The following is a 13,968-nucleotide window of genomic DNA, read 5'->3' on the forward strand; positions in this document are numbered from 1 at the left end:
CTTCTTAAAATAAATGACAATACATGCTATTCTTTTAAAAATAATATAGCAGAAATAAATGCAGTTGCAGACTGCTTGCTTCGTCGTCCCAGCGCGGAGTGGAGCAACCTCTATGAGCATGCTCGGCTTCTGCAAGAGTAAGCTCTCAAAACTATTGATAGTTTTTATTCATACGAAATTTTTAGAGTTTGCTCACGAATAGAGCATGCTCACCTCAAGTGAGCAGAGTCTAGGCTCCATTTTATTCATACCACCCAAAATGATAAGCAGGCCTTGGATAAGTATACGAATTACGAATCCCTGACCTCGATAGAATGACAGGAGGTTTACAGATTGTGCCCTGCACCGAATGCACCTTGAAAACGATACGGTCGATCGCAGCTACGCATAGCAGTCTTCGCTACGCGAGTTTTTCGAACTTAAACCTTTCGAATTTAAAACTTCAAAATCTGAGTGCAAAAGAGCTAAAGGCATTTTCGAGATTGTATTCTAAAATTTTTGACAATGTAATCATTTTTTTTTTAATGCAAAGTTAATTGGCGGTAGCTTTATTTGACAAAACTAAACATACGCGTCAAGTTGAATACCTATAAAACACAAAATTAATGGTATTTGAATAAGGTATATCGATGTTTATCAATGAACATTGATTTATTATATAATCCAAGAATTTCATGTATTGCCTTCTTGAGAATGCAACTTGTTCCATAAACAAACTACTTGGATGAAGTTGACAGTTCTTTGTTGCTGTTCGAGGATCACACATTGTGCTGATAGTACATCTGCCCGTCCGTCTGTTACTCCACACGGGAACTTCAACGAAAGCTAAATTTTGAATTCTGTTTTCTGTAATAAAGTTAGAACGATTATTTCCGCAGAGTTCTTCAATCCGTTATCGTCTTGATGGTAACGCTGACTTTTAAACGGTGAGTCTTTTGTGAGAATGTTGTAATATCTATCTATATATACAACCTAAGTAACAAGTTTGTCGAAGGGGTTCAAACATAATATCCTCGAAGTTTCGCTTCTCCCTTTTACTGTCTTTACTAGAGTTCTTATATATATATATATATATATATATATATATATATATATATATATATATATATATATATATATAATTTTATGCAATAACATTTGAAAGCTTTCCTATTGGGAAATATAGATTTTCACGGCATATATGGCAAGATATGGGAAACAAAATTCCTCTTAACTACGAGAAATGTACAAATGTTAATTTGTTACCTGGAGTTCATTCTGCCTAGCTTCTAATTCTTCTTTGGCAGCCTGTAATTGTTTCAGTTGTTCTTCCAATCGCCTAATCATCTCCTGCGCTTCTAACAAATCCTGTTGCCTCTTCTCCATCTCCTCCTGCATTGACTTCAGACGCTCCTCATATTCTTGCTGCTTCTTCTCAGCGCGTTCTCGGGCAGCAATCTCCAGCTGAAGCTTCTCCCTTTAAACAAGCGAACAGCTATTACATAACATTTTATTTTATTCATAAGAACACACTACATCTTGCGGTTTTCTATCTACAGCGAAGAATTCACAAGTTATAACACACATGAATCATATGGACTTTGTGGCTTTATTGAACATCTACACCTACTGCATTTTACGTTACTTTATTTTTAAAAAAAAAAAAAAAAAAAAAAACCTGCAATCTGGGTTTAACACCTTCATGGCTAAGCTTAAAATATGGTAATTTGACGAGACATGGGTGCATGTCAAAACAGAAGTACTATTCCGCCTCTACGTTAACCTTTACTTTTATTATATATTGTGTGGTACGATTTCTTGGATTATTTCTTTACAATTGTTATCTATCCTCTAGAAAAACACTGCAAGCACCGTTATAGACGTATTCAACTACAAGCTAAAACCACTGAATACATATAAAGAACCAAGAACGTAATCGTACACAAAAGTAAACAGAAAAATAACCCGAGATCAAGCCTTCTAATTTATTAATTCTTAAATTCTGATTTCATCTTCAGCAGCTGGCCTTCCCACAAATATTACAAATTATTAAATATGTATAAATTGGTTAAGTACAGAAAATTCTATTACATCTGTATTTAAAGAAAAAATACTAGATACTGGCGACACTATCATAGTGCTTTTGTTTCGTTAAAAAAAAAAAAATTACGTCTAAACATGAGTGCATGGACTTTTGTATGCCTAATGACCTGTTGCTACAATGTAACATTCCAAGGAAACAGTTACATTCAACGAAAATGTTTCAAAATAAAAATAAATTGAGCAGTCTTGCGTTTCAACATACGTATCTGTTCCGTTCGTGGTGTACCTGTTACGAGAGTGCAGCACTTTACAGTAGCAATGGGGAGCAGTGTCAAAATGGAGGCACTATTGGGAAATGGACAAAGGTGGAGGTCCGTAGTGTGATCAGATTTCTTCATTGAAGGCACTAGGAACACTAAAATCCGTAATTGCAATCTGTGTGTGTATAGAAATATAGTGATGTTCTTTAATGTAAGTGGTGCAAATCACTTGGAGGAACTGATGTATGTGACAAATCTCGCCCAGAATGGCCGTCGTCGTCGTTTGGGGAGGATGTGGTGCTGATTCAGGCAGTGATCAAGGAGTGCCGAACAATCATAGCAGAACATAGCCAAGGAAGTCAACATTTGTGTTGAACGCACCCATCATGTAATGCATAGGGAATTAAGCTATAGCCTTTCTGTACTTTCTTTTCGAATTGTCTATCTTGGTAGTGATCACGTCATTGAGTGGGGCGCGCTCGAAAACTCGTAAGACAGTTATTACGCACTTTTGACGTAGCCAATAGGCAACTAAACGAAAAGCAGAAACTCAGCAGTAAGATGAGTACTTGTTTTGTTCGAGCAGTTCTTCTATCATGGAAAGAACTCAAAGCAAATCGCTCGAGTGTATTAACATCAATGTAAAACTAGGTACTATGACAATCCCACCGAGCAATGGGAGCCAAGCCCTCATGTAATTTCACATGGGTGTGGTGTGCTTTTCTTTTTACATTAATACAAATAAAAGTTAACTGATTTTCAATATTCCGAAAAACATAGCTGGAAGCTTCATCTGTTTCAAAATATGTCTTCTGCTGGTGAGGAATCGCTCGATTATGCCCATCTCTACTCGCAAGATGACAACAGTCAGTTCTCGAAACGTTGGACAACGCGGAATTAACGTAGTTATTAAGAACTCCTGTATTAATAACGACACCAGGAAAGCTTCGGGTATATCAACCAACAAATAGCACTGCATTGCGTATCTGCTTTAGTTACATATGTTTTAAAGAGATTGTACAATACTTTGTGATACCCCGTATAGTGGTAATACATTTGTGTAAAATTGAAGAAACAAGAAACGAGATGAAATCGTTACCTCTGCTGCTGTTTGGCCATCTTCTCTTCGCGTGCTTGAGCCTTCATCTGTTGGACATCGATGGTGTCAGGCTTCCTACGTCTCATATACAACTCGTGGTTGCCCATACACAACGCAAGAATTCGCTTATTGATCCGCACGCGTGGGGCAAAGAACACGAAATCCGGAGCCTTTTTGTCAATGGGCTTGATGATAAATTTCCTATCATTGAACGAGATATTACGGATTTCTGACCATGGAAATCCTATCTTTGGAGTTAGCCTGAAACAGAAGAAACAATAAATAACTATACAAGTCAACGAAAGATTGTAAGTAATACCTTTTTCGTATTTTCCTTATTTTGCACGACTATTAATTCGGTGCCTCTACGGAAGGAAACCGGGCTATGTACAGTTTGGCCACATAAGACTATTTCAAGATTTTGGTTGGAATTCGGGAATATATACAACTTATTAACACTGCGCGGATACTGCAGCACAGCAAGTATTGGAAAATCGCAAGTTATGAAGATTAGCAACCCAAAATATAGGCAAAACTTAGTTCTTCGATTGCAAGACAAGACTCCAATAATTAAATACGCACTAACATCATAGTCTCACAAAATAAGGAACATATACAAAATCATTTTCACATTACATATAAAAGCTAGGCAAAACTGAAGACTAGTACCTTATACAAAATTCAGTTTACCTTTATAGCAAAACAATCACATTGTCAGTAAAACTCTAAAAGGAGCAAATTCTTTCTGCAGAATATTTGTTTATTATTATTTTGCATGTATTACTATGTTTGATACATTTCTCAAAATAAAAAAAAATTCCCGTTATTGCTTATTCAATATGTAATATATCACTCAACACGGCCACAAAGATAAAATTAGGATTATGATTTGAGATTAGTATTTCTGTACTAAGGATGATAGGTTGTTTCCTTATCGGACAAATTCAGTTTCATATACAGTAGAAACTGTATTCAATGAGCCCCTTATTAAACAGAAACTTATTTTAACTAAAATATTTCACGATTCTCGAATTTTGTGCTGAAAAATGATTCAATTCCTTTTATTTAACAAACTGGTACGCGAACAACAAAAACGTTAATAAGCTTTCTGAAGGAAAAAGTTTCAAAGGCAGAGTTTACAAAAAATGTTTCAGACATTTTGTGAGAGGTTAAGTATATGCATTAACGTTGTCTGCGAGAACTATTTCTTTCTTTTGTTACCTTACTTACCCATTTACCTTCAGTCGAGCAAGCCCCCCACCATCGCCACTATGTAAGGCTCTATATATGCATAGCTGAACAAATGAAATTTTCATAGTATTATTTTGAATTGTCAATAACTCATTCCCTAACTGGTTTAAAGAAGATTGCAAAGACTATAAGCCCACGCATAAGCATTTTACTGTTCAAAACAAACCTGTATGAGTACGAAGTGTTTGACTGTTTTCTAAGCCAGATTCACATGAGGTCTGAAGTCATTTTGCGGACAAACAAAATACCCGTTTTTTGCACGGTGAGAATAAGTTTCGTTTTGGACACAAAGGGGGAATTTGGATTTAAACGACGTCGGAAAAGTCACTGTTCGTCTCAGCGACCCCGAAAACTCGGGATTCGACGTTAACGTCTGTCATTTTCGATCACTTAAGTATCTTCCCCTCCCTCTCCGCTAAGTTGTACCGACAAAGTGAAATGATAAAAACCATCCCAAGCCCGAACCTCGTCTATGTTGAAAATTTGAGATCGGTCGGGTTGTTCAAGAGGTACAAAGTCACAGACTCATTTATATACCTAGTTATAAATACTGTCACAAAGTTTGGAATGGCGTTGTAGGCATCCGAAGAGGCACAGTGTTGCCATCTGTGTGTAAAGCGGAAGATGCATGTAGTGTGTGTGTGACTGTTCATGACATACGTTGATATTGTATTGAGATCTGATGGAGTGGGGCGATTACGAAATTCGTGTAGCAGTAATTGCACTATACAAGATCGGGAAGACAGCAGGTGAGATTTTCAACCTCCTGAAACCCCTACAAATCAGCAAGATTCGTGTATCGCGCCATACAGCGATACACCGACAGTGGAACGGCAGCTGACCGCGCAAGGAGTGGCAGATCACGAACGGTACGAACCCCGCAGGTCCAGAAAGTAGTCGCAGCAAGAATTCGAAGAAATCCTGTTCGAACACAAAGTGGCTGCTGAGATGAACATTAGCAGAAATTCCATGTCTTGTGTGCTCAGGAGTGACCTACATCTACGGGCGTATAAGAGGCGGACTGGTCACTTTCTGACCCAAACATTAATGTCGCAGAGGGTCCTTAAATCAAAGACTGCTGCGGCGTTACGCAAACAATCTGCACAGAAAGATTCTGTTCACTGACGAAAAGGTGTTCACAATTGAGCAGGCCTACAATGCCCAAAATGACCGTGTGTATGCCACGTCAACTACTGTAGCTGCTGAGGCAGCTCCAAGGGTTCAGAGGGCACATCATCCTGCTTCAGTGATGGTTTGGTGGGGAGTGAGCTACTCAGGCACAACCCAGCTGCACATTTTTGCGAACAAGGTGTTAAAACATCTGCTACCATGTTCCTTGGAGAAAGGTAGACCTTCCAGCAGGATTTCGCTCCAGGCCACAAAGCGAAACCAACCCAGGACTGGCTGACACGGAACGTCCCCGCCTTCATGTCTACCACTGATTGGCCTTCTAGCAGCCCGGACCTTAACCCGTTGGACTACAAACTTTGGGCAGTCCTTCAGGTAAATGTCTGCCATAAACGGCATCCATCTGTCGACAGTCTGAAACAATCTTTGACCCGAGCAGTGAACAATTTTCCCCATGGACGTGGTGCGTAATGCCATTGACCAGTGGCCGGACAGACTTCGTGCCTGCATCAAAGCCAAGGGGGGATATTTCGAAAAATGTGTTCTAATAATTCTAAACAAGGCTGTATTACTAAACTGTTTGAAATATCATAATGTCCTTAGTGCGGGGTCCAGAAAACTGACCTATTAGCCTTCTCCGCCCACTACATGGTAGTGAAACAGATATTTTATCCGAAATCCGATGTTGCCAACAAATTCGAACTCCATAACCGCTTTCAGCTAGAATAGGAGGGGGTGACTAAAAGATTATCTCAATAAGGAGTAAGGATATTTGAGTAAAAGTCTGGAAAGCCGTGAGTGCTTGGTGCTGCTTTGTTATTTTGACACTTTAAGAAGAAAATCATCATCCGTTAAGAAAGAGCGAACCATGTGTGGTGGCAAGCTGGTCAAGGTTTCATCCCCCCCCCCCCCTCTATATAGAAAGAAAGCCAGAAATACATTTTGGTCAATGCATATATATATTTTTTTTAAATATAAACATGAATTGAAAAAAAAAAAGCACAGGAGAGATTTTTATATAAAAGTATCTTCAGTTCTAGTCGAATATCTGAAATGCATGATGAAGTAATTAACTTTCTCGTTTACATAATAGATAAGGCAACAAGAGATCAAAAATTTATGAATAGTGTATTTTAATTATATTTTACATTTTATTAAATTATTACATTATTCTTAATTATTTTATAAAATAATCTATATTATAAAATTGAAAGTGACTATGTTTGTGACTCAATCTCTTGAACCGCCCGACCGATCTCGATCGTTTCAACGTAGATGCGGTTCTGGCCTGGGAGTGCTTTTAGCTATCTACTTTGACGGTACAACTTAGGGGAGGGGAAATAAAGATAAATAAAACTTAACTCTTGAACCAGCCGACCGATCTTGATCAAATTTTCAATATAGATGAGGTTCGGGACGGATGATTTCTATCATTTCACTTTGACGGTGCAACGTAGGGGAGGGGGAGATATATATGTAAAATATATAAATAAATAAATAAATAAAAATGAAAGTGACTATGTGACCACTTTTGAACCATCTGACCGATCTCGATCAAATTTAACAATCTCGATCAATTTCGAGATGAGGTTCGGGCCTGGGATGGTTTTATCTATTTACTTTGACGATAGAACTTAGGGAAGAAGGTAGGAGGGGGAGATATATAAAAATAAATAAAACTTAATAACTCTTGAATCACCGGACCGATCTCGATCAAATTTTCAACCGAGATGAAGTTAGAACATGAGATGATTTTTGTCATATCACTTTGACGATGTAACTTAGAGGGAAAAGACATTTACAAATAATCGAAAATGACTGATATTCGTGTCGAATCTAGTTTTTGAGGTCGCTGAGATGAACAGTGACACTTCCGATGCCGTGGCCCGCAATATGGGGAGGAGAGGGTATATATAAAAATAATCGAAATTGACCAATATCAAAGAGCGCTTTAGTAATAGTAATAAGTGACTGACTAACGAAACATTACTATTTTTTCTTAATTTAAACCAGCGAAGCGGGTACTTAATGTTAGTTATACTATATTTTACATCGATTATTTTTATAAAATTCTACACCAAAGGAACATTGTATAATATTAAATTTTCTTCTTTCTCTTCGTTGTTCGATAAAGATAGAAAAGATGCTTAGTGTTAATGTGTTATGTATAGGCCAAATGGCTAGTTATTAGCGGAACACTGTTCTCTTTTACTATTATTATTGCTGACAGGTATTCATTTAATAGAGCTCTAGGTATAGCTTGAATGCATTTTAACATTGCAATGAGAAATGGGGAAAACATTTGGAAAGGATTTTGACAATAAATAAAAGGTAAGTATCTCACTATTCGTTTGAGGGGAAAATGAAAATCGTGGAGAATTCTATCGATTTTCTGCTGCATAATTCTGAAAACTTCCCATTTGTAATGTGAAATTTAGCACCAGGAAATGTAGTTTTACTACTATAGTTAATTTTAATATGCTTTGTTTCGGATTCATTTCCGATCAAGCGCACAGAATTTTCAGTTTTTAACCTACAGCTTTAGACAACTGAATTAAGAAACCGGGAACCTTGGCCTAGAACAACAAAGAAAGCAATGTGATGACCACACATGAGAATTTGTCTTCGTTAGTTCTTGGTGGTCTGTAACATTAGTAAATAATTATTTTTATTACCGCTAATCATAAAATTATTTATTAACTTGCTGAAGAACCGGCGTTCAACGGGAAGAGCAGATTTATGGAGAATATTTGAAATGTATATCATATTTGAACCCTCTTTTCGCATTTAGCACAGGTATTTGAATCAAAATTATATGATAAAAGCTTAGACGTCTCAAGTGCTATTTTCAAAAACTGATTTTAAACTGTTTAGCAGCTTTTTTTGAGATATTCTATTTTTGAATCCTTTCCCTCTAGGATACATCTTTAACCTTTAGGACACGAAGTAACTATATTTAGTTACCTAAAAATAAGGCTTGGGATACGAAGTAACTATTTATAGATACCTTGCAGTTTGCCCACTAAACCTAATTGTTTTTTAACTTTCTGGGTATCACATATATGCACTTGCATGTGTTTTATTCAGGAGACATACTAGGCAACTGCAGAAATTGGCGCCGTATCCCAGGCTTTATTTTTTTAAAAGTCTCAGTAATTAAAAGGTTAATGAAAGTAGCATGAAAAACCCGACTCGAGTCAACTGCTACTTACACTGCAAAATCCATTTGAAACAGTATCCGTTTTTCTCGTGATGATGAGATAAATAATAACAGTTTGAGTGTGCGGGAAAAATACCTATTAGGAAACTAATTATAATGAAAGGGACATGAAAAATCCAGCTCAAGCCAAGTGCTAATGTTCCAAAATTCTTTTCAAATGGTTCGGCAGTTTCCTCGTGATGATGAGACAAGACAGTCTCGATTGTCTTTCCACTTTCGAGTGACGATAGGAGACATTATATATTATTATTATTATTATTATTATTATATATATATATATATAAATGAAACAGGCGATACATAATAATTTGATTAATAACCCTATAATACGAGTTCAGTACCGCGTAAGCAACATTTCACCAATTTTACAGGAGAGAAAAAACTGTTTAAGACCTAGCTTCAATCTCATTATACACGGTACTACTTTGAGGGAATAGCAGAGCCATTTGTCGTGATATACGTGTACTACTTAAGCAGTTTGTGCACCATTCTAGACTGACTTTAATGGTATCAAAAACTCAAATTCGCCAAAATTGGAGATACATGATGTTGATCTCAGACGATGATATGCATTTTGGTGACGTAACAAGTGAGTATCGTTTCACTGTAACTAAGACTTCCAAACTATGCGATTGAAGGAGGAGATTAGAACATTCTTGGGACACTAAACCGATTCCAAAAAGCAGTTTCTTGTTTTACTCATTTAAAAACAAATATTTTATTCATTGCTGGTGCTTTAATATAAAAATCGTGCACGAGTAAATGCTTATTTCTTTTAGCGATTCTGTTAATCCGGGCATTTGGTTAAACGGGACGGTAGTATAATTTAATTAATATTCTTAATTTTATGAATTATTGAAACAAAGTTGAAATAAGCAAAATAAATAAATAATTCATTCTTCTTAATAGTTTAAAGCGATGTATATTTAGTATTTTAAAACACCTTTACGAATAAATTATAAGTTATGACATTCGCATCAAATTAAAATGAATATTACACATAATTCCTTGCTGTGGATACAACAGACAATAAAATGTAGTGTACTCTGAAATATTAAAATATTGGTGTGGTAGTATACGTTAAAATCTTATTTCTATTTATTTACTTAAACACCAAAGGAAGCATCAATCTTTCATTAGCAAGGGGGAAAAAGAAAGAGGAAAAAAGAAAGTGACCTCTTAAAGCCACATATGTAAGTCGTTAATCACGGTGTAAGGGGACCAAAATTATGGCAACGTCGTTGTACGCACACTAAGTTACAATGTCACTTGTAAGAGGATACGACTGTTAGGACAGTTCCGATTACCACCCACTAAGGTTTTCTTGATATTGCGAACACTTTATATCCCACTTATTGAGCCACAATCGAATCCTGTGGGCATCCTTGTGCTTTTAGTTATGTTCTGGTCCGGTAATTGAAATATATTTTTTCTTCCTATACAATAGTTGTTTATTATTTCATATAGAGTTGTTCGTTTCAATTTTCTTTGATTGAATATAGATGGCCACTAAAAGTAGTCGAATGCGAAACTTATGTCTACGAAAATGATTAACTGATACTTTTCGATCTGTCCTCCTCCAATTAATTCTAATCTTCCAATAGCTGTCTCTAAAACTTTCCTTCTAAAACCATGCTACAAAGTACAATTTTGTGGAGAGAGAAAGCACAATATAAAAATGATTTTTAAAAAGGTTGAAAACGAAAGTGACATTACAATAGTTCATAACTGTAATGATGAGTTAAAAATAGTAAAAATAAATGGCAATATTTGCAAATAAAACCAACGTGTAGTGATAACTTGAAATAATTATGTGGAATAAGTAATTAATAATTATTTCAAAGCCAATAAGCAGAAGAATGCAGGAAGCAACAATGAAAGTAAGTGAAACAAATAAATGGCAGAGGTGAGAAAGTAACTTAAGAAACCATGAACAAAAAAGGCAAGATTACAGAGAAACCACATAGAGATGAGAGGAGATATCAGAGGAAAAAGACAAGATAAAGAAAAGACTAAATTAGGTGAAAAGTAAGACAATGACAATAAAACTAGCAAAGAGAAAGCAGACTTTGGTAAACGAACTTCGGAACCATTTTTTGCAAGGTGATACTGCACATTTTCCGACAGTTTCTACGGTCTGACGTTGAAATGACCCTGCAATGACCTTGTCAGGTTAAAAAAAATAATAAATCGAAGCCAGAGACTCAAAAAACATTTATATGCTTTTTGTTCAGATTTTTGCAACGTTCCCTCTCGATCTTCAAATGACCTTGAACCGGGCATGATAGAGGTTAACCGATCTCAGATTCGGAATCAGCGATCCCCAAAACCCCAGTATACCTTGTGATATTCTTTCATACTTCATAGATAAAATGTTCACCTAATTATTATTTTCAGTTTACAATGAAGCGTATGCTTTAAGTGATCATAATAATCAGCGGATATCTCAAAAACATGGGGTTTTCTGGCTTCATGCCCATTAAGACTTCATCAGGGGTCAAAATACACAACATATTGCAATACCAGCCAATTTAATGGAAACCAATTTCCATAAGCTCTGAACGGGGCCCTTTACGTGGCTTGGAAGATTCGAATGGATAAACCAGTTAAAACTTGGCCTCAGGCCAGTTGCATGAACGCTGTCAATAATTAGTTGGTTACTATGAATGATGACGTGAGTCCGGTTGTATGAACACAACGACTGCCCGAAGAAAAGAAATTGGAAACAGAATTAAATGATGTAAGTTTCATTGCACTAATTATTCTTACTTCTTAAGATACTCCCACAGACTTCAAAATATAAAAAACTTGTTTCCGGTTTTATTTTGCACATTTCAGTGAGTGATACTTTTCTTTCAATATTTATACTACATTATTTCCAGCTATGAATCGTTAATGACATTATATTTAAGCTTGACATTATATTATATTTCTTTCTCAACCTGCTAAGTTTAAAGCTATGGTTGTTAATAAAAAAAACACTTCTACATGACAGAATACTGAAAGCAAAGTTTCATAAGCTCCATGTAGTCTGACAGAAAAAAGAAACATGCCAGAATCTACTTAAAAACACTCATCTATAATTACTTACTTGTCATCCTTCTCGTATATGTTAAGGCCTAACGCGTCTACTCCAAGCCATAATTCTGTGCCCTTCTTATTTCGAATTTCAAAATAATTTACACCATACATCTCGAGATCCTGAGCGATTTTCAAGTACTCCATCATTGCATCCTCCCTGGAAAGTAATCAGGAAAGAATATATTATTCACGCTGTAAAAAAAGAAAATGGCTAATTCGGTCATTGTTAAACAGTATATGAGTCACCTGCACATTCTTTTAACACGTTACATTCATTACCAGTAAGGATTATCAGTGGTTCCAGAACAAACTTCTGTACTTTTAAAATAATAATTTTACAAATCAGAACAGACGTTCGCATCAAAAGTTAGTGTTGTTCTTTGGGACTAATACTGCTAACTTAACCGGCCTTCTTGTATTATTCACCAAAACATTATAATACCGACTGTGCAAAACTTAACAACTTACATGAAATCAATATAAAATATGGTAACAAAATGGTAAAATTAAAAACAATAATCTGGAGAAACTAAACATTTAAAGTTGCTAATATTATTCCACCATTTGTTGAAAATGTGGGGTGAGTCTTTATGTGTTCTACCAAGAAAAAGTTGGCGTAGTTTGAACTGTTATTGTAATGTGTGCTTTTAGCACAAACTCTGATCTCTCCAAATAGGAACGACTACGGGCTCTGCAACTCAAAAACTATGGCGGGCTAGATGACATACAACTGAATGTGTGGCTAGTGTATTGGCCTTCAACATCATTATCCGTGCTCCCTGAGATGAATTTAATGTCTCTGAATTCATAGTGGATCACAAAAAAATTTCCACATCCCCGGATAAAGTGTAAACCTTCAACTACATGGGATCACTATGGTAAGTAAATTAAAGAAAAAGTAAACAGAGATGAAATCGTTCTAATGTCTTCATTTATCCTATGCCAACACACTTATGACAACAAGTGTTAATGAAACTGATGCCAAGTTTTATATCCTGTCATTTACCCTATAAGTGAAAGCTACTTCCCTTAGTTTTCTACTACGCTGTATATATTTGAGTCACATTTTCCAACTTTCGGTAAACTGGAAAATAACTTTCAACATTCCCATGCAATGCAATGACATTCCGAGCAAGCTTTCCCTGCCATCTGCACGTACATTTACGAAATTAAACTACCTACATATTGTTCTGTGCCCCTATCTCAACCCATTTCACCTAGTAACTCAATTTCACCGCCAGTGGCGCTTATTGTCTTCCCCCCAAACCGCTCATTTAATATGTTATGTACATGTGCTGGATTAAGTTTATTGTTCAATATTTTGCACTTAAAAAAATTAGTACAATAGTTCAAAAAATAATAGAAGAAATAATTTAGAAAGTTCACCTAAGCATTCCTTTATGTTCATTCCACCACGTTGTAATGCTTTGTTCCCATTCTTCTCTAGACATTTTATGTTGATCCATTACCCTGAAAGAAAACGAACACACACATTCAATCAATTCGATACATACACATTTCATTAAGAGGGAACAGAGTCCTTTGTTTGATAACTACAACCACTGCAAAAATCATTCCCAATACATGTTACATATAACTGTTCTAGCCAGTTTCTCCTGTATATCTTTCATAATGAAGAAATGTTACTTATATCACGATACTGATACAATTAGATCAACTTAAGATGTTCTTTATGAGGAAAATCTGACAAGTTCAAGAAATTTAAAAGGGATATATAATGCTGTCTCACTGGTATGGAAAAACGCAACAATCTCAAACAGAAGAATAAGCTATAAAATATTACAATACTCTTACGAGTACAAGTGTTAATAACGGATGCAAGTTTATATATGTAAATACAGGGTAGCCCAAAATAGCTTAACAAAATTACTAATGCATTCATACAT

General features: G+C 35.9%; 1 protein-coding gene across 3 annotated transcripts in view; it reads right to left on the minus strand.

Annotated features, from left to right (window-relative positions):
* The window catches only part of Moe (moesin), a 136,961-nt gene that overhangs the window by 10,733 nt on the left and 112,260 nt on the right, over positions 1-13,968 (minus strand). For all 3 annotated transcript variants that reach the window (XM_081732667.1, XM_081732670.1, XM_081732664.1), the window contains 4 exons: positions 13,448-13,531; positions 12,072-12,218; positions 3,382-3,642; positions 1,246-1,456 (listed from right to left, as the gene is read on the minus strand). In XM_081732667.1, coding sequence (XP_081588793.1) covers positions 1,246-1,456; positions 3,382-3,642; positions 12,072-12,218; positions 13,448-13,531 — 703 coding nt within the window. The remainder of the gene's footprint in view (positions 1-1,245; positions 1,457-3,381; positions 3,643-12,071; positions 12,219-13,447; positions 13,532-13,968) is intronic.

The sequence above is a fragment of the Thermobia domestica genome, chromosome 1, assembly GCF_964235325.1.
Source record: "Thermobia domestica chromosome 1, izTheDome1.hap1.1, whole genome shotgun sequence".
NCBI lineage: Eukaryota > Metazoa > Arthropoda > Insecta > Zygentoma > Lepismatidae > Thermobia > Thermobia domestica.